This window comes from Chlamydotis macqueenii, chromosome 19, assembly GCF_036417535.1.
Source record: "Chlamydotis macqueenii isolate bChlMac1 chromosome 19, bChlMac1.mat, whole genome shotgun sequence".
NCBI lineage: Eukaryota > Metazoa > Chordata > Aves > Otidiformes > Otididae > Chlamydotis > Chlamydotis macqueenii.
In genome coordinates this window covers 7,534,266-7,553,025 of record NC_141574.1, presented here as the reverse complement: position 1 = coordinate 7,553,025, position 18,760 = coordinate 7,534,266, and the positions used below count along the sequence as shown (strand labels likewise).

Genomic DNA, 18,760 nt, shown 5'->3' with positions numbered 1-18,760 from the left:
GTAAACAGCCCCTCGTTGGCCGGGGGTGGCCAGGTCCGGCGCCTGGGAGGGAAATTGAAGGATAAACCGTGCAAACCAACAACCCTGAGTGGGGGGGTGTGTGCTGTTCTTACGTGTGGGGCTGTTTTTACCAGACCCCTGAAGAGGGGTGCAGTGTTGCTTGTCGTGCTCGTGGCTAGCGCTGGCTGCCGCATCCGAGCCCTCATCCGCTCCACATCGCGTGGTCTGGACCAACGGCGAGTGCAGGTTTATGAAAAGCCGGGTTTGCTTTTTCGTTCTCTTTCCCCCTCAAGGCTTCAAACTGGGCAGAGCCTAAGCCGGAGGGCTAGCGGGAGGTTTGGCCCAGCACCCTAACTGTCCTGTGCTCTGCTCCCCATCCGTCCTGGAGACGCATTCTGATGCGAACACCGTGCGTGTCCTGCTCCAGGAGAGCCGGGGTGAGTTAGCGGTGCCTGGGAGCGGGGCAGAGATGCTGCACGGACTGGACCGAGAGGAAGGCTCCATCCTCCGTGGGGAGTGGCAGCCAAGCCGGGGGCAGGATGAGTCCGTGGGGCAGCTCTCCCGGTTGGAGATGGGGCTGGGGTGGCTTGAAGATCCCAGGGGGAAATTTGTCCCCGTGGCACCGTGTGCGTGCAGGGGAGGGGCGAGGAGGGAAGGGGCATCGCCCGGCTGGCGAAGTGGGATGGAGGGGCCATTTCCCGAGGGATCTTTGGGGGAGGGAGGCACACACACCCACACACCCCCCCCCACCCCGCCCCATCCCCGGGTGCCGGCGGCGGAGCCCAGCCCTGGGGCGGGGCTGGGGCGGGGAGAGGCGAGCGGGGGCCCGCAGCGATCTGTGCGGAGCGGAGCCGAGCCGAGCCGAGCCGAGCCGAGCCGGGATGGGAGCGGAGGCGGGCGGGGCGCTGCGGGCCGCCCTGGCCCTGGGGCTGCTGGCGGCGGCGCAGCCCGGACCGGTCGCTCGGCAGCGGCGGGAGGCGGAGGTAGGACCAAGACCGGTACCGGGGCTGGGGCGCTGTGGGGGGGGTGTCGGGAGCTGCCACCCTCCCAGCCGTTGTGGGGCGTGGGTGTCCCCATGCCACGCGTGTCCCCACGCCACGCGTGTCCCCGAGGTACGGTCACACCACAGGTGCGTGCCCGCAGATGCACTCGTGTCCCACGCTCTCGCCGGGTGCTGTGGATGCTCGAGGCGTGCTCCCGTGGGCGGTGAGGCCGAGCCCTGCGTGCCACAGGCGGGTGGGTGCCAGCCGCAGGTTTGTGCCCGCGGTTGGCGAAAGCATCTTTAAATTGGTGGTGGAAATGTCTTTGCTGAACGAGCGGTCAGGCGCTGGAAACCGCTGCCTGAGGAAGTAGCGGAGTCGCCATCCCTGGAGGTGTTCAAAAAACGCACGGATGCGGCACGTCAGGACGTGGTTTAGTAGGCATGGTGGTGTTGGGTTGATGGTTGGGCTTGATCTTCGAGCTCTTTTCCAATCATAATGACTCTCTGGTGTCCGTACGGCGCAGGCGTACGGCCACGGCTGCTGGCGATGGGCCCGTGCCGTGGGATTGGGCTGCGAGTGCCACGGCGCGTGTGCCCACGCGTGCCGGAGGTGTGTGCCCGTACATGCGGCGTGTGGAGGTGTGTTCCCACAAGTGATGTACGTCTGCGTCTATACCACTCCGGCAGTAGAAGTCGAGCACCAAGAAACCTTCCTGGTGATGAGGAGGAGACAAAATCCAGTCTTTCCCCTCCCCTGCCTCTCACCAGGGCTGTCCCCATCGCCTCTGTTTGGGTTTCTTCTCTTTGTCCCGGTGCCATTGTCGCGCCGTGCCACCAGCCGTTCCTGTTTGTTTTGGGAGGATGAGGTAGGAGATTTGGCTGGTGAACAAAGGTTCACGTTGGGGATGTTTTTTTCTTGTTTAGACATTGGTCCTGTGTACGTTTGCACAGATGCTTGGTTTTGAAACTCCAGCAAGTCCTGGTGGATTGGTTGGGATTTTTCGCATGCTCGGAGATGGGAAGCGCACGTGAACGCTCAGGCTTGTTTTGATGTGCGGGCTTCTTATGCTGGGAGATGCTGCTTCAAAGAGGTGATTGACACGTGTGCTTGTCCCAGTGTGTGCAAACCTCAGCCTGGCCCCTCATCCCACCTGGAGAAAAATAAACCTGCGAAGTTCTTTATGCTCAGAAAATCAATAATTTAAAATTCAGTTTGAAAAGAAACCCAGCTCATTGGGGGTGAGAGCTTTAAAAGGGCCCAGCTGCCTTCTGATTCCTCGCTGGTGACTCTGAGAACTTCTTCCCTGAAGCCTTGGAGCAAATCCCAGGATCGCGGCAGGTCCCAGGCGATGGGTGCTGGGCAAGCGCCTGTCCTGTCTCCCTGCCTCAGTTTCCCCAGCGCGATGTGCTGCACTGGCCGGGGGCTTTGGGACAACACACACCACAGAAATGTATAGAGACTGGGGTAAGAAAGCTCGTCTGAATAAACTGAGCGGTTAATTTTGCTTTTAAGAGGAAGCTGAAACTCTCACATAACATCAAATACTTCTAGTTACTTGTGGCTTTCAGACCGCTGCCAGGCTTTGCTTCTAAAGCTTTTTTCTTTTGCTTTTAAAATAGCCAAAGTTAGCAACAACGGGTTGTGTAAACTTAGATGCAAAAGTCTGAGAAAATGTCCAGTTGTGTTATTTTCCTGGCTTGTGCCCTTGTTTTCACTGCATTTGTATCAATTGCAGCTCCATAGAAAAAGAAGAAAAATTTGGAAATTTAATTTGAAACATTTGTACATGAAATATTCTCGTTATCTGCAGGCTCCAGACAGGAGGAGAGCCGATGCTAGAGAGCACGTAGTTTGGCAGACCTGGTTTCTGGCTTGGCTGTGCTGGGGGCAGCAGGTGGGTGGTGGCGATGCCCGAGGCTCCCCAGTCCCGGGGGGAATTGTATGAAACGTGTGGCACGTGAGACCTCACCCCGTGTTGGGAGTGAAGAGCGTGGCCGAGCGCCGGTGGTGCCAAGGACAAAGGACAATAAAATCCGAGTCGTGATTTGCGGGAGAAGCCACAGGTCTGTTGCAGTGAGAAGAAAAATTGGTTAGAAATTTGAGAAAAGCAGGGAATGGAAATGGAGAGTGAGACTAAGGGACCAAGACTGTCTCATTTAGGATTTTTTTTTGTTTAATTTTTTTTTCCTGTCCTGTCCTTCCTCTCCCTCTCTTGCAGAGGCTCACGGCCTCTGACTTTTCCCCCTCAGCAACCCAAGGGCTCACATTTAGCGTAGGCTCTGAGCTGTGTTTATGCTGAGAAGTGCTCCGGTGTCCGGATGAGCTCCTTTATGGAGAGGGCAGACGGCTGGGATGCTCTGGGTACCACTCAGCACATGGTGGGGCTTGGGGGTCAGCTGGGGACCCCTGGGTGTTCCCAGGGCACTCCTGCATTTTCCCTCTGATTGGAATAAGAAGAAAAACCTTCTTCCTGGGAAAAATTCCTGCTGTTCAGCCTCAGCAGGGCAATGCAAGGAGTGGGGCAGAAAAGGAGGAATGAAGAGCATGTCAAACCCACGAGACCACGGCTCTGAGTCGCTGCCGATGGCACGGATGCGGCACCCCGCAATCCCCCGGTGTCATTAACAGCCCCGTGAGTCACCGCAGCGTGAACAGCCCCGCTTTCTTCCCCGCTTCCCCCGAACAATCCCCACTTGTTACGGGCGAAGAACGCCCGCCAGCCAAGGGGCCGGTGGCTGCTGGCAGCGGGGATGCCGCCTTCCCCCCAGTTCCCATCCTGATGGAGGGCGAAGACCCAGTGTCTTGTTTCTGTTCTCTCCTTAGACATGAAAGCACAACCAGTCTGCGTGACCAAACTGGTTTGTCAGCTGCTCTGGTACCCGCAGGGGAAGGTTTGGCCGAGCGCGATGTTTTCCCCAAGTGCTTTGGGATGCGTTCGGGTGGCTCTGGTGATGCTGGAGCCGGGGCTGGGAGTGTTTCGTGGCGTTCATGTCCTTCCAAGTGATGCGGTATTTATTTTTCCTGTCCCATACCATCCCTCCTGTCCAGGCAGACAGGGAGGCAGGGAGCTAGCGCTGTTTCTGCATCCCAAAGACCTGGCTTGCTGAAACCAGGAGGGGTTTTAGTTAGACCTAAAGTCGATTTTCAGGAGGGGTGTGTGGGAGAGGAGATCCCCTCAGGACCGGATGAGGCGCGGCAGGGGAGCGTCACAGCGCTGAGATGGGGCTTGGGGTTTTAATTGGCCTCCGCCGTTCGCATGCAGAATTAGCTGATGTTTCGCTGTCTTTTCAGTGGGAGGACAACCAAGCTCTGTACTTGCTGATCACCCTTCTTGTGTGTCTCTGTGTGTCTGTATGTGTAATGTTTATATAGACACTTACACGCACCCCTAAACAAAAGAGACACGGGGACTCTGCCTCAGGGTTTGCGACTGCAGGCGGGAGTGCGGCTTGGGAGAGTGGAGAGAAATGGACGTTTTTAAACGCCTTGATATCTCCTGAAGGCAGCCCACGGGCAGGCTGTGGGGGACACTGAAAAGCCAGAGCTGCGCCTTCCCCCGTGTCCGGCTGGGCAGTGAAATGATGCAGGATGGAGCCTGGGGCCGCTGGGGTTTCCACCTGCGATGCCTGCAGTCGAGGGCAAGGTGTTTCCTTGGCTTTAGCTCTCAGCAGATGTGATTTCCAGGGCTTCAACCAGCTCCTCATCAGAGCCCTGCGATGGGAAGGGCCCCTCCGTCTCCCCCAAACCATCCTCCTGCTGCCCCAAAGGATTTTCTGGCTCCCGGGCAGCCGGACCTTTCCTCTTCTCCCTCCCTTGTGCAGAGAGGGAGCTTGTCATATTTCATATTAATGCTCAGCACTCGGTTTCCTGCTGTTTTTCTTCTCCCATTGTATGGAAAAGAGCATTTCCCCATCTGGGGCAGGAGGGAGGGGGTTTTCCCAGCATGGCCAGGCTTTGCATTGCAGCCTCCGGAGAGGTTTAACCGGGCTGGTGCCGGCTTCCATCCAGCCCTTCCAGAGCCTGGCTGGTCTCTGGGGGTGTGTAGGGCACGGGCGGTGCTGGGGGGAGTCTTGAGTTCCCCTCGTCCAGGGGACTTGCTATGCTCTCCTTTAGTCAAATTAGGATGTGCTGATCCCCTGGCACAGCGGGGGATCATCACATCCCTCTCCTGTAGCTCTGTGTTTCCAGGTCTCACCGTAACCATGTCTAGAAAAAAAAAAAGTCATAATATTTCTCCTGGTGGTTTTTGCACCCCGAGAGCTGGTGCCTGCGTGCGTGAACCTGAACAGGACACGGGCCAGAAGCTACAGGGAAACTGCCGCTTCGGTTGGACTTTGAAAGCTCAGGGAGATCTGGGCAGGAATAATGAAGCTGGTGGCCTGTGCACATTTTGATGGCATTCAGGAGCAGCTGCTGTGGTAGCTGTGTGCACTCTGATTGTCCAGACAGGATTTCAAGCCTGCGTGAGATCATGGTGGGGAAAAAAATTAATTCATGCTTTAAGAATGGGGTTGTGTTAGGTTACAGGAGAGGAAAGAGCTTCGTGTTGTTGTGTTTTAGATGCCGAGTGAAAGCAACATCGCAGTAGAGAAGGTTTAGACTGTGCCATGATTTGAGAGCCGGGACTCTCTGTCTGGGTGCTTTGTAGCTCACATTTATCAGCAGTGATGTAACCACTGGGGATTGTCACCCCGCCTCCATATATGTAGCTGGCAATTTTCTGATTCTGATTATGAAAACACAACAACTGAGGAAGAGGGCCAGATACCCCCTCCTCTTCTCCAGACTACTCTCCCAAACCTCCCTGCCGCCCTGTCCCTGGGAGGCTCTCCCATCCCTGTATCCTCCTGAGCATCCCGCATCCCTGCTGTGTTTTGCCCGCTGGTACCCGGGCGTTATCCCCGTCTGGCTGGGGAGATGCTACGTCCAGGCTGTGCCGTCCGTTCCCGGGCAGAGGTGTTGCCGCCTTGGCGAACAAGCCGATGCTCTCGTCTTGCTCACCCCTGATTTATCCCGACTCACCAGGACCACGCGTGCCGTGTCTGGGTGACTCCGACCGCGCTCAGGCTTTTGCTGCTGCAGCTGCTACAAGATGCAGCTGGCAAATGTGTTTGGTGGAAAACACGGCCGTGTTTTTTGGCTGGGGCTGGCTGAAGAGCACATGCCAGCAGGAAACCGTGCAGGTCTTTGCCGTGCCACAGCTGGAGGGGGATCCTCCAGGTAGAAGAGGGGTAAAAGAGGAGATCAGCCCTGTGGCTGGAGGAGATGAGGCTGGGGAAAGGGGAGGGGAGGGTGAGCAACAAGCAGAGAGAAGGTGGAAGGTGCCTGCCCTGCTCTGGGGAAGGTGGCGGATGCGAAGGGTGACGTGTTTGGGGGTAGCGTGAAGATGGCTGTTAAGGGCGAAGTGGAGGGTTTGGGCAGGAGGAGAGGGAGAGGCTCTGGTGCACGCTGGGGATGCTGTATCCAGAAACTGCTCCTGCTCCTCACCAGGCGACCGGCAAAGCGCGGCCAGCCTCTGCGGGGGCGTGCGCGGCGTTGAGCCGCCGCTGGAGCTGGACAGTCAGGAGTGGCGTTGAGGGCAGGTTAACATCAGCCTCGTCCTCCTCTCTGCCCACCTTGCCCATCAGTAACCCCCAGGTGAGCAGGAAGGGAAGAGGCTTTAAGGAACACATATTTATTTTTTTCCCAGTGGGCAGCAGCCGTGCTGTCCCAGGGCAATTCATAGCAGTCCTGGTGCTGCGCCCACCGCTCCTTTGGGGTGCGGGAAGCGAAGCGGATGCGGGAAATTAAGCAGCCGCTTTCACTTTTTATTCCTCGTTGCTTTAACTCTGATTCCCTTGCACTAACAGGATGCTGGGCGGCCTCCCTGTCTCCCGCGGACATCCCCGGCGGCGGGGAAGGCGGGCGTGGAGCATTCCTGCGACCGCTGCTGTTAACTTCTCCGAAAGCTGGGGGCACGGGCTAGCCAGAGGGAAGCTGTTTATTTTCTTTAAGGTGCAATTTATCTGTTGGAGCGAGTTCAGAGCGACAGTCTCCGTCCGTGGAAATGGCCGATAAGAAGAAGAATGGTTTGGCAGAGCGGGTTGCCCCCGGAGCATCTCCGCTTTGCGGCGGCACATCCTGCGCAGGGATGAGGGGAGGCTGCAGCCTGACCTCGTCTCACCCCACCCTACTCTTGTCCGCAGCACTTTAGCATTTATTTAATCGTTGCCTTGATCCATCCGAGGTGATTAGAGTGGGTTTGGTAGCCTCTGGCTGCGGATGACATGGCAGCGGGGTTTTTTTTTTGATCTCTTGATAGCAACGTTTCCTCCTACGCCTCCATCCTGTCGTGGCCAAAAGCCCAAGAGCCATCAAAAATAATGGGCTTAGTCGAGGTTTTCCCAAGTCCCACGACACAAACGTACAGGCCAGATCGGCTTGGCACATCTCTGCTTGGGGTGCAGAGGTCTCGGGGAAAAAAATAACTGGGTATTTCTGCACGGCCCCGGGTTTGCTGCACTGTTTCTTGTCCCATCTCCTTCTTTTTCCGCCCACATCCCGAGCCGAGGCGCGCAAACGCCTGCCCGTGCTCTGAGCTGCCTCTCCCGTGTCTCTTCTTGCAGCTGTTCCTGGAGAAATACGGCTACTTCGGCGAGCCGGGGCCTGGCGCGCACAGCCACGCCGAGTTCGCGGCGGCGGTGAGGTAGGAGCCTTTTATTTAAAACTCCGGCAGAAACGCGGCGAACTCCGGCTGCCTGGGAGCTGCCGCTGCTCGGTGGGTCTTTTCACAGCTGGAGGGGGGGTCATTTTGCAGCCAGGGGCTCTCTCTCTCTCTCTCTCTGGCACGGTCCAGCGATAAAGCACAACCGGTCCTTTCTGGAAACGCTGGTCCGTACCCAGCTCCCGCAGCTGGATGCCGGCTGCTGGCAGCCCGGCGGTCGCTGCGCTGCTTTATTTGCCTTTTATGGCCCGGCGCTCCCCTTACGATCGTATCTGCGGCGAGGCCGAGGGTGGGGGTGGCTGGGAGATGTCAGGGGGGCCGAGCTGACAGCCCCTGCTCGGGCTGCTCCCGTCGAGATCGCCTTGGCGCTGGGAGCATCCTTGGCCTGACCCTGCACAAAGTCAAGCGCAAAGTCAAACGGCTGGGGTTAAAAACTGGAAAAGGTGTTTTTTAGGCTCCCCTGCCTACTTTTGCCCTGCTAGGGGATGGCTCACTGGTCGGATGTGGTTGCAGAGACAAATCCTTCTTGTTTTGTCACCTGGATGTGTTCCTGATGGCGGGGCATGAAGTTCACTGGGTGTGGGTGCTGACGTCTCCCTTCCTTTTCCAGGGACTTCCAGTGGGTGACCCACCTCCCGCTCAGCGGGGTCCTGGATGCGCCCACGCTCCATCAGATGGCTCTGCCACGGTGCGGCACGGGCGACGGGGAGAGCCGCGCTGCCTGGGCGCACCGGGCCTCTGCCGCCCAGCGCCGCAGGCGCACCGCGCAGCACGGTGAGCACCGGCGGCAGTGATCCCGGTGAGGTTTGGGTTTCTGAGGTGCTCAGGGTCCAGCTCTTCCATCCTGGATCCTGGAGATGCTGCCGTGGGCAGGAGGTGCAGCCTTGCCAGGACCCGCTCGGGCTTTGCACAGCTTCATTTTTAAACCTCTTTATTTTTAGTCATCCTGCATGGCTTGATGTCAGCAGTGATTAGAGCGATGCAGCTCCCACTGGTGGGGAAATTCAGCTCTCCAGGGTGTTTCACTGGCATCAAGGGAGCCAGGACATCTCCCGAGGAGCTATCAGGTCACCGTGGCCCCTGGCACGGGGTGGTGGCGTAATCTGGAGGGCAGGGGCCGGTGTGCAGCGAGGCCCTGCTGAGCTTTGAGAGTCTAATGTGTGTTAGTCACCCAGCAATAACCACAAAACCTGCTGGTGCCGGGCCGCGGGGAGTTGTTTCCCCCACGTTAAGGGGTTTAACTCTGCTCTGAGCAACCTCCCTTGCTCCTGCGTATCCAGGATCCGGGCCTCTTGTCTCTCACAAGCTCCCTCCTGGGCTTGCGGATGAGTAACTGGATTCTTAGAGAGCAAGAGGGCTGGGACCAGCTGCTCTGAGGACATGGGAAAAATGAAGGCGAGATTAAGAGCGAGCTCTGTGCCGTGTCGGGCTGTCTCTGCATCTGGTGGGGCTGGTGATGGACGGCCCCAGGGGATGACCCTGTCATCCTCCTCCTCCTGCCTCTGGCTTTTCTTCCAAAACCCTGACATGCGGCATCGCCCCCGGGGGCCCCGTCCTGGGCAGGGGGCCTGCTGTGCCCTGGGTGGGAGGGCAGGACAGCAGAGCTGGGAAGGACGTGCAGCGGGAGATGGGCAAAGCCTGTGCCCTGTGGCTCATGGGGCTCGTTTTTGGGGATCGTGGTCCATGGGCCATGAGAGATGCACAGCGGCCCTGAGCCCAGGCAAGGAAGGGCTCTGTGTGGTCATTGCTCCGGTGGGCCAGCGCTGGCAGCAGGCCGGGATGCGGCGGGCAGGCAGCGGGGACGGGAACAATGCCGTATGGGTGCCCGCACGGCTGGTGACACAGGGCAGGAAGACCGGAGGCTTTGTGCTAAGTTGGCTGTTTATCCTTCTTGGAGCAGGAAGCCGCTGCAGCTGAGCCAGCAAAGCGCTTTGTTATCCACCCCTCTCCCAGCAGGATCCGCCAGCTCCGGCATCCCACCGGCTTCGGGCAACGCTCGCACCCCGCCGCAGGGGCAAAAGCCGACCCTGGTTGAGCTTCGGCTCCCGGCTGGGTTAGCCTGGCAGCGGTGGCCAGCGCAGGGCTGGGGAGGGCATCTGTCCCTCCTGCTGCTCCTGGGGTCTGTCCCAGGCTGGGGGGATCCCTGCATGTGATGGGGTGTGGTGCTGGGAAGAGGACCTCTTCCCGCTGCCTTGCTGGGCTTTACCAGCCAGTGGAGCTGGCCAGGAGCTCTGCTGACCAGCAGGTCCTTGGCCAGACAGCGTGTCGGGCAGCGCTGTCCTGGATTTCCCCTCCAGGAACTCCCTGCCTGCCATTGTCCGGGCTCAAGGGCTGCATGCAGCACCCAGCCCTCCTCTTCCCGAGAGCCCGTTGCCTTCACCTCACCCAGTCCTGCCGATGGGCGTCATCCGTCCGCCTCCGGTGGGGAGATGCTCTTTCCTTGCAAGGAAGGATGGGATGCTGGTGGGGCTTGTCCCCATGGCCAGGGTGGGTGAGCTGGGATGGGATGTCTGCCAGCTTTGCTGAGGGATTTGGCTCGGACCCCTGACAGCGAGCCCCCGGCGTGCTGCCGGCTCCGTTCCCCCTGTTTCCCCACACATCTGGAGCGGCTGCAGTTGCTGGAGACCTGTCGCCGCTCCCACGCCTCTGCACCAGCTCTGGCCCCTGCATCTTCCCAGCGCGGCCCCACGGCTTCTCTCCTGGTCCCAGATGCTCCCAGCCTGGCATATGGGGGTGCCGGGGGTCCCCGCAGCTGCCCAGGTGTGCTGGAGGATGAGGAGGGGGCTGCGATGCTGTGGAACACGCATCTTTGCACCGCTATGGGGCATCTCATGGGCTTGTCCTCTTTGTCATTGTCACCATCTGCCCCGGTGGCATCGGGGCTGCGTCACCCCTGAAAGGACAAAGCTTTTAAGGAAGCCAGGGGCAGGGAGATCTTTGGTGATGGTAAAATGATGCTTTTAAAGTGAACGGTGGGCAGTGCTTTGGGTATTCCCAGCTGGGCTTCCAGGCAGCATCTCCTGCAGGTAGAAATGGTCAGGGCACCCTTAAAACTGGTGAAAATACAGCCCTGGCCGCTGGGGAGCTGGCCCCCTTTTCCTTGCCCTGGCTCGATATCTGCCATGTTTGAATTATGTGTACAAGGATGGGGGGGAGAAGAAAAGAAATCCCCTTAAAAAAAAAAAAAACAAAACAGACAAGGTTGGGACTCAGGGAGGGAGATCAGGGGAGACAGCAACACACGTTCCCTCCCCTCCTGTGCTTGCCGGCCGGCTGTATGGAGCCCTGGCCACCTGTGGGGTCTCTGGGCACGCGGTGAGATCTGCGCCGCGGTGGTCAGTCCCGTTCCTTCCTGGCAACACCTTTCAAACCCGGCTGTCCTCCCCTTGTTTCCCTCTGGCTGGTGCCCAGCTCTTGGCAAATCTGCCTTCAGCGGGCTGCGATCCCACATCCCCGTCCCCGCAGTGCCGTTGTGCCCCACAGGGGCTGCCGAGAGCCCTTCCCACTCCTTTTGCCTTTGGGCCGCTTGTTTGGGAAGGTTGCTTTGCTCTCTCTCCCTGAAAGCTGGTCCTTAGTCCTTCTGGGCATGAAGCTGTCTTCGGGTGGGAGACCTGTGCTGGATTTGGCACTGGAAAGCCCAGCAAGGCAAGGGAGGGTTTCAAACTGGGTGCCCTAGCTTCTCCTCAAACAGGTTTTGGCCCCTTTCAGGTTTTGGTTGGAGCTGCAGCCTTGGGGATGTCTGGGGTAGGACCTGGTGGTGGCACCTTCAGAGGGGCTTCGTGGGTCCTGCTGCCAGTGCAGGCTGCCAGGGCTGCTGGTGAGATGCCCAAGTGGGCTTTCAGCTTCAGTTTGGGAAAGCCATGGCTTTTCCCAGTGCTGGGAAGCTTTCCTCCACCCAGCCCCCCCGGCTGGAAGAAGGAGTCCAAGTCCCCATCGTCATGCTGAGCTTGCCCCTCTTGCAGGCGGGCGGTGGTACAAGCGGCACCTGACCTACCGGGTGGTGAACTGGCCCTCCTACCTGCCACAGCACGAGGTGCGCCTGGCCGTCAAAGCTGCCTTTGAGCTCTGGAGCAACGTGTCGGCGCTGGTGTTTTGGGAGGCGCAGGATGGCCCGGCTGATATCCGCCTGACCTTCTTCCACGGGGACCACAACGATGGACTCAACAATGCCTTCGACGGACCAGGTGCTGGTCGCTTCCCCCTCGTAAGCTTCTCTTTTACAACGTGGGCTCTTCCCCGGCAGGGAGGAGGGCTGGGGCGGTGGTGGGCTGGTGGTGATGGAGGCAAGGGTCTGGCCTGGCAGTCCCTCTAACCAAGGACACCTCCCAGTTTGCACCAGTTTTGCTTTCTGATTTGGGGCCCTCAGTCCCAACTCTGCAACTGGAGTCTGCCAGCACAGCGGTTGAGATGCTCGTTGTAGGATCACGCTGACGGCCTTCAAGGAGGCCTCCCCACCCTGAAGGCGTCCTCCAAACCTGAGCTCATTCCTTCCAGATAAGCCTTTCCTTTTAATATCAGACAAGCCCAGGTTTTTTCTTTTCTTGAGTCTTTGCCCGGTGTGGGTCATTATTGTAGTGGCTTCAGTCCCCGGCCCGAGCCCAGCAAGGAACCAAATGAGCAGACAATCCCCATCTGAGTTCAGGAACAGCAGGCAGAACTGGTTTGGGCTGCACTCGCTGTGGAAAGCTGCTGTTCTTTCTCAGGAGACCTTCTAAATAGCTAAAATTGATGCGTATTTGGGCAAACCAGAGCTGCACGTGCCCCTCCCACCCCTTGGCTTGCAGCTGAGGTCCTCTCCTGCCCCACGGTCCATGATGGCTCTCATGTCCCCAGGAGGTGCCCTGGCTCACGCCTTCTTCCCCCAGCGCGGAGAAGCCCACTTCGACAGCGCCGAGCGCTGGTCCCTGCACAGCGGCAAAGGACGCAACCTCTTCATCGTGGTGGCACACGAGGTCGGCCACACGCTGGGGCTGGAGCACTCCCCCGTCAAGAGCGCCCTGATGTCTCCCTACTACAAGAAGCTCAGCAAGGATTTTGTCCTCAGCTGGGATGACATCTTGGCCATCCAGAACTTGTACGGTGAGCCTGGCTTCCCCGAGCATCCCTCGGTTCCTCCGGGACTGTTCCCTGGGATGGAGAGCGAGGAGCAGGGATGGGAGCAGGTCCCTGCAAGGGGACAGGACTGCGTGCAAGGTGCACGGAAGGGATGGGCCCCATCCTTTTGTGGCTGGGGTAGGGCATGTAGGATGGGTTCCAGGTCCTCCAGGACGGGGAAGGTTGGACTTGCTGCCTGCTTGTTTGCAACCAGGGAAAAGCTGGTGCCTGTTTTGGGCGTACCAAGAGGTCTTTGCCATCACCTTGTAGAGGGGGACAGGAACCAGACGGTGGGACAAGGAGTGTTTGCAGCCCCCAGACACATCCCCAGCCCTGTGCTTTGGGAAAAGCTGTTTCCCTGCTCCTTCTCCATGACTCACCACCCCTTGCTCCATCCCAGGGAAGCCCTCCAAGGGCTTGGCTGTCCAGCTCCCGGGAAAGGTCTTCACTCACTTCCAGGACTGGAGCGTGGACCTTTACGGTGGGGACCAGCGGCAGAGAAGCCTCAGCGCCTATTACTGCCACTCCTTCTTCGACGCCATCACCGCTGGTGAGTGCTGGCCAACACAACCCTCTCCCAAAACACGCACCCCTACCCCTTGCCCCAGCAGCTCTGATGTTTCTGCTTCTGCTCTGATAAGTTGCAGTGGTGGGAAAGGTGGGTTTGGCTGGTCCACAGCCCCGTACGCGTTCCTGGGGCTGGTGGCATCGTTGCTGCACGTCACTGCCATGGAGCAGAGCACATCCTGAGGATGCAGTGGTGGCTTGGTGTGTTAGGAGAGGGGAAAACATCCCCAAACTTGGGCCGCAGCAAGGCTTAGTAACTGCAGGAGCTCAACCGTGGAAGATGAACCTTGAGGGGGAGCTGTAGTCAGCTTTCATCCTCTCCAGGCTGGAGTGAAGGCAGCGAGTTGTGAGAGCTCAGAGGGTTGCTGGAAAGTGGAAGGGAGTCTCCAAAACCCAAGCATCCCCAAAGCACCGTGGAGCTGCCTGGGGAGCAGAGGGAAGCCGGGGACCAGCGGCTGGGGGGGTGGGATGAAGTTTCTTGCCCGGGACCCCACTCACTCCTCCCTCTGCCCCACAGACGTGGATCACAACCTCTACATCTTCAAGGGCAGCCACTACTGGGTGGTGCCGGTGAGCGGCAACGCCAGTGACCCACAGCCGCTGCAGACACGCTGGCCCGGCCTCCCCGCTGGTGTCGACGCCTGCGCCTGGTCCCAGCTCAGCGGCAAGTTTTACTTCTTCAAAGGTAGGTGAGGCACAGGGGCGAGCGAGCTCCCCACCGGCTGGTCCGGCTGTCCGGGTCTGGCTGGAGCACCTTCTCCTGCCCATGTCCCCTATCCTCTCCCGCTGGTCCCCTCCCAGTGCAGAGCTGGGACATCGCTGGGTCTCGGGTGTGCAAAAACCCACAGGAGCCCTGGTGCCTGCCGCGGCTTAACCATACGGCCTTGGGCGTATCACCTTGGCAGCCCATCTCACCCCCTCATCGTGCCTCAGTTTCCCCATTAGCCCATACGGGACAGCAGCGCTCCCCTGTGTTTAAAAACAAAACCAGCTCCATCAAACCCTTTGGGGTCTCGGGGAGAAGATGCTCCGCAAAGACGCGTGGCCACAGGGGAGCTGAGAGGAACGCGGCGTTCCCATGGAACACGCGGTTCCCTGCGCCGTGCCGGGGGCTGAGGTGCCGCGGGGAGCTGAAATGCCATCCGCGCGCTGCCCGGTGGCACGCTGCAGCCAGACGGGTGGAGGAAGGTCAAACCAGGCAGCCGGGCCACCAAGATCAGCCCCAGCTTTTAATGGAAACCAGTTACCGGCTCGTCAGAAAGGGGGCTTTGTTGCTGCAGCTGGGTGGGAGCCAAAAGCCCCTCTTCCTCCCAGCCCTCGGCCGCTCCCTCCCTCCCTGGGGCAGGGTCAGGCCACAGCTTGCGAGCAGAAAGGGGCTTTTGTCTGCCTGCTTCGCGGGGACGGCTGAGCGCTCGGCCCCGGTCACAGTTCCTGCTGCTGCAGCGCTGGTTTCCGTTGTCCCGGAGGGGTCTGGGTCTGTCTGTCCCGCTCGCTGTGCAGGAACAGGAGGGAGGTTTGCACGGAGGCAGCGTGGGCTGACGGGTGGCGTGGTGGCCTTGCTCTGTCCGTGGCAAGTTTTTTTCCCTGCCCCCGAGCCCCGTGCCTCAGTTTCCTCCCGATCTGGTCCATGGGGCGGCCCTGTGGTGATGCCAGCGGGATGAACGGCACAGACCCACCTCTCAAGCTGCCACGCTCCTGGCTGAGTCCTTCCACGTCCCCTGGAGCCGGGCCTGTGATGGACCCTGTCACGGTGGGCTCTGACCCCTCTCCCCATCTCTTCCCAGGTGGACGATGCTGGCGCTACACTGGCTCCACCTTGGAGGCCGGTTTCCCCCAGAAATGCAGCGCCCGCGGCCTCCCGCGGCACCCCGACACCGCGCTCTACTTCCAGCAGCTCCGGCGCCTGGTCCTCTTCAAAGGGCCCAAGTATTTCGTGGTGAGCGAGGAGACCCTCGCCCTGGAGCCCTACTACCCCCGCAGCCTGCGCGACTGGGAGGGCTTGCCCCCCGGCACGGCGGGCGCCCTAGCCCACCGCGACGGCTTCCTCTACTTCTTTCGGGATGACCAGTACTGGAAATTCGACCGGGCGAAGCTGCGAGTGGTGGCCACCGGCAAATGGGCCACCCAACTGCCCTGGATGGGCTGCTGGGACGCAAACAGCGGGCAGGTCCTCTTCTGAGCAGGGACAAAACAGAGGGGACTGAGCCCCGTCGCGCTCGCCGCTGCCGGAATCCGTCTGTCTTTGACTCTGGAGTCCTGCCTGGGTTCGGTCGGGGTTCCCCGCGGACGGCTGGAGCCGCGGGTCGGTGGAGCGATGCCCCGGCGCAGCGGGGATGCTGCCGGGACGGGGTGGCCGTCAACCCAGGCGGGTCTGCTGCGGCCAGGTGGGCTGGAAGCTGTGGGAGACAATATTTTTATAAAAAGACCACAAAAGAAAAAGATTTAAGCCATGGAGACTGCAAACATATCAATTTCAGGATATTGTTACACATTTCTTTTCAAACCAGGACTGGGATTTGTTGATACTTTAGCTGTCGTTTTCCCGCGATCTGGCCTCACCCCTGCTTGGTGTGGGGCTGGGGGGGTTTTAAATAACAGGCTGGCAATGTTTCCTGGTTAAAACCAAAAAGAAAAGAGACATTTGGACAAAAATACGCATCCATGTTGAGCTTTGCCCCCACTGTGTGTGCAGAGCCCTCGCTCCTGTCTCCTCCCCTCCTTTGCCCCAGGGATGGAGGGTTTGGGGTGGCTGGGTGGGTTCTCCAGTGTCTAATAAGGGTTGTGCTCAGCTGGCAGCCTTTATTGTGCGCAGAGAAAGCGTCTGTCCTCTGCCCTGTCTCTGCAAGAAGCAAGAGGAATGTATTTTGAGTCCTGTGCCCCTGTGCCACAGTTGGATGAACTGCGTTGAAAAATATCTGGAGGAGGAGAGGAAAAGGAGAGGGTGAGCGGGATGGGCAGACATGTCCATGCATGCAGGCTCACCGGGACAGCTCGGCTGCATATTCCTCATTCCTTTCCCAGCGCAGGCTCCCCACCTGGAAACGCCGCAGGCTACCGTGCACCGAGTCACCCGTCACGTCCGCAAAGGGACGTGGTCTCCCAAAACCGGTGGGGGAGCGTCGGGGCCCCGAGGCTTGAATTTGGTGGCGACAAATGCCAGCCCTCCGTGCTGACCAGGACGGGGCTCGACTTTCTTAGAATGTCCTTTGATTTGAGAGATTTGGGGATTTTCACCCTGCTGGGGTTGTACACAGGTGGGCTGCTGCTTCACTGGTGGTTCTCCCGGGACTCTGACCCTGGGTGCCTCGACTGGGGCCGGTGGCTTCGGCACCGGGATGCCGTGCCGGGATGCCGTGCCGGTGCCGGCAGCCTCGACGACTCAACGTCCTCCACTGGCCTTCGCCCGCCTTGCCGCAGAGAAGGAGCTGGGCTTGCCCCAGGGCTTTTGGTGCCGCCGGTTGCCAGCTGAGAGGTGGATTTGGCAGGAGGCAGAGCGGTTCTGCCCGCTCTCCGTGATATTTCTGACCGAGCCCTTCCTTCGTCTGCTCGTGCCTTGAAAATCTCAGGGGACTTTCAATGTTGCCAAAGAGATGGGGCTGCGTCATTTTTATTTCAAATCGAATGATAGTGAGGTGATGTCACTTCCAGGGAGTCCCGAGGGCTTGGAGACCTGATGGTGAATAAACCGAGACTCTGGATATGCGGCGTTGGGATTTCTGCTTGTTTTCATGTCACACTTCTGTATTTTTTTTTAAGTCAATCTCCTGTTTGCTGAAAGGGCTCTATTTAGATGCATATGGGTGTTTGGGATTGGAGCGGGCATTGCTGAATTTGGCCGCAGCTTTCGTGCTTGCTGGATCAAACTGGGGGGACGGATCCCTCTGAAAAAAATCACTGTGTGAAGCACATGATGCTGACAGTGAGGAGAACATGGGAACTCTCTTCCCTACGTCATCCCAAATTACTGAGGCTTTCTCCACACCTTGAGATGTGTTACTATTTCTTTTTTTTTCTCAGCTTGGATGATGGTGGGGCCCTCCAGCTCTTCACCTTCACCTCAGCTCATTGCTGTGCATGAAGGCGGGTCCCTGCCTCCCGTGGGACGGGGAGCACCCTGAAACCTTCCCTGCTGCTCCTGTTTGCTTTCCTTCATGCCATGACACCCCAGGATGTCCTGCCTGTGCCGGTGTTCTGCCTGCAGGGCAAAGATCGGTGGTGCCTTCATCCCTCATGTCTCCTGCCCGGATGCCATGGATGCTGTCACCAGCCATGGGATCTGCAGGGTGATGTGGAGACTGGTAGGGTTGACGGGGAGATTGGTGGGAAAGGCTGGTGCTGGACAAGGGCTTGCTGTCAAGATGTCTGCTCTGGGCGCTGAGAAGGGTCACAAGAGTGGTGTGATGGCTGGTCCATGTGCGGCTTTTTGGAATTGGGAGAATTTATGGGCCCATCTGTACCCCACAGGGCCCCCACACCTGCAGCTCTGCGGAGGAGCAGCAGATCATTTTCTCCTTTCCTGTCCTCTTAGGAGAGAGCTCAGCATCCCTTCTGCCGCAGGACTGGAGGCTGAGGATGGGACAACCTCAAATCGTCTCCCATTTTTGGGTTCTCCTTTTTGTCCCTTGTTTGCTGCGGTGCGTTAGCTGCGTGCCGTCAGGATGCCTTGAGGCAACGAGCGATGCTGCCAGGGCTGGGGCCAAGCCTCGTGTTGCTGGCAGAGATAGGGTGACTATGCTGCGTCACCCGCACCCCGCAAGTTTTGGGGGGGCCTAGGTGAGACGGACTCGCACCCTGAGCCATGCGATTGACCCCACGGGGTGCTGCAGCTGGAAATCCTGTGTCACAAGGCTCCTTTTCTCCCGCTGGGCTCCCTGGCAGGGCATGCCAGGCGCAAACTCCTCCGGCCAAGCCTGCCACGCATTCCCCAGCCCGGGGGAATAACTGGGATTCTTGCATTTCCTCCCCCAAAATGACACCGGCTGATCCAGCCGCGATCCGCAGCGAGCATCAGCAGCTGGCACAGGTCCCCTGGCACAACAAGAAGCCCCCCAAGCTCATGAGAGGCTCCCCGTCAGTTCCAAGGGGTGAGCACATCCCTGGGAGATGTGGGTTTTTTTGCAGAAGTACCTGGGTGCTGGGGCAGGGAGGGAGTCTCCGACATTCCCGGCAGTGCCCACTCACCCGTGTAGTTATTTTCTCAAAGCTCCTGGAGTCAGGCCATGTGTGGAGGAGCTCGGCTGTTGCCGAAGACCTCACTGTCGTGGGCAATTTGGGAAGAGGTCTACAAGGGAGCGCTGTACAGCAGAACCCCAAAGGCAGGCACGCAAATACAACCCCCTCGTCCTTATTTTTTTTTTTTTTTTGTCAGAAAGGGTTTTTGGGGAGAGGATTGATGGATTTGCTCTGAGATTTG

The 18,760-nt window shown here is 59.0% G+C and overlaps 1 protein-coding gene across 4 annotated transcripts; it reads left to right on the top strand.

Annotated features, from left to right (window-relative positions):
• The first annotated feature begins 362 nt into the window (after positions 1-362).
• Positions 363-17,050, top strand: MMP28 (matrix metallopeptidase 28). Of its 4 annotated transcripts, none has more exons than XM_086763288.1 (8): positions 363-437; positions 7,589-7,668; positions 8,297-8,460; positions 11,649-11,890; positions 12,471-12,765; positions 13,181-13,330; positions 13,865-14,032; positions 15,132-17,050. In XM_086763288.1, the coding sequence occupies exons 1-8, from the start codon at positions 399-401 to the stop codon at positions 15,524-15,526; spliced, it is 1,533 nt and encodes a 510-aa protein (XP_086619414.1). In that variant the 5' UTR covers positions 363-398; the 3' UTR covers positions 15,527-17,050. The 4 variants fall into 4 exon arrangements, with proteins under 4 accessions (XP_086619414.1, XP_086619415.1, XP_086619416.1 ...); XM_086763289.1 differs by lacking the exon at positions 363-437 and adding an exon at positions 879-983 and having other exon boundaries at positions 11,649-11,870; positions 12,520-12,765; XM_086763290.1 differs by lacking the exon at positions 363-437 and adding an exon at positions 879-983 and having other exon boundaries at positions 12,552-12,765.
• The last annotated feature ends 1,710 nt before the right edge of the window (positions 17,051-18,760 follow it).